Source organism: Vigna radiata, chromosome 4 (assembly GCF_000741045.1).
Source record: "Vigna radiata var. radiata cultivar VC1973A chromosome 4, Vradiata_ver6, whole genome shotgun sequence".
Lineage (NCBI taxonomy): Eukaryota > Viridiplantae > Streptophyta > Magnoliopsida > Fabales > Fabaceae > Vigna > Vigna radiata.
In genome coordinates this window covers 3,257,485-3,258,991 of record NC_028354.1, presented here as the reverse complement: position 1 = coordinate 3,258,991, position 1,507 = coordinate 3,257,485, and the positions used below count along the sequence as shown (strand labels likewise).

The 1,507-nt window shown below is 35.4% G+C and overlaps 1 protein-coding gene across 1 annotated transcript; it reads left to right on the top strand.

Moving 5' to 3' along the window:
* The first annotated feature begins 267 nt into the window (after positions 1-267).
* Positions 268-748, top strand: LOC106759067 (metallothionein-like protein 4B). Its single transcript, XM_014642079.2, has one exon. The coding sequence runs from the start codon at positions 301-303 to the stop codon at positions 541-543; it is 243 nt and encodes an 80-aa protein (XP_014497565.1). The 5' UTR covers positions 268-300; the 3' UTR covers positions 544-748.
* Positions 749-1,507: the final 759 nt, after the last annotated feature.

Sequence of the window (1,507 nt, the reverse complement as noted above, 5' to 3'; positions counted from 1 at the left end):
TATCCACCTTTAAATTGAAACACAGGATTTGGTTTATTCTGTTGATACTTTATCAGTTGAGACTTTATCCTTTATGAAAGACGTAGAAGGTGCACGTTGACACATAGAATGGAGAATAGGACATGGAGAACAAGAGAGACAAAGACAAGTTCTACAACTTAGGAGGTTACGTGGTTTGAGCAGATGAATTGCATGCAAAGGTGTTGCCACGTAGCATGTGAGGGTGACATCTGGTGTTGTCGGTTGAAATATGTATAAAAGGCTGCCCTAGAAGCATATTTTGAGAGTGAGTGAGAGAAAATGAGTGACAGAGGTGGAAATGCCTGTGATAACACCTGTGGCTGCACAGTTCCATGCCCTGGCGGTTCTTCTTGCAGGTGCAGGAGTGCTTCCACTACAGCGGGAGGAGGAGGAGGTGAACACGTGACATGCACGTGCGGAGAGCACTGTGGATGCAATCCATGCTCATGTCCCAGAACTGCTGCTGCTGGAAGTGGATGCAGATGTGGTTCAGAATGTGCATGTGTCTCTTGCCACAGTTAAACAACATCATAGTTTAAACCAGCTATCCTAATTAATATATGCTTTCTACTACATAAGTACTCATATGTTAAGGTTTTTCCTTATGCAGTAGGCATAATATGTTATGCCCTCTTGTACTTGAGAACTATCAATCATAAATAAAATATGTATTAAGCTGTTGTACTTGAAAATTATGAATCATAAATAAAATACGTATTAAGAGAAATGCATGTTGTGATAATCATGTTTTATGTTGTCTCTTAGTTCTATAACCTCTTAGTTTCATTCCGTTCCATTAGTTAGGTCATAATAACAATATGATAATAACAAATATGATAATAACATTAGCAGTGGGAGAAGTGCTCTTGATTTTTGGATGCATAGGGTTGCGCGTGTCACGGGTATCATGGTTATAATAGATTTATGGGTGTCCGAGAAGGTTTAATGGCTATGAAATAGATTGGTTTATGATAGATAGACAGATTGGTTTTGTTTGTGGAAGAATGTGGTTCTTGAGGAAATATCAATATGTAGGTTTATCATGTAACAGTGGGTTCTAAAATGAAAAAAAACGGGGGAAAAGGAAGTAGCTTTTGGTGAATAAACCTTCATTTTGCATGGTCATGGTTGAACTAGAAAGCTGGCTGAAATCCTTGTATAAAGGTATTTTAATATATTAATTTGGGTAACTTTAATGGCTTCGGTGCATAGAATAATGTTTGTAAGATAATGTATTATATATATATATATATATATATATATATATATATATATATATATATATATATAAATGAAGGTGGGGTTACAGAAGTTAATATAAAAGTATGAGTGATCGAATGATCGTTATAGGTAAGTAAGTAACTATACTGGTTTATGAATTCAACAGTGTTTTTTTTTATGTTTCAATTTGATTTAAGAGATATTATGATTGTTTTTGCATGTGAGAATTGAAGATGAAAGTGAAGTAGGGAGGACTTAGACTTAA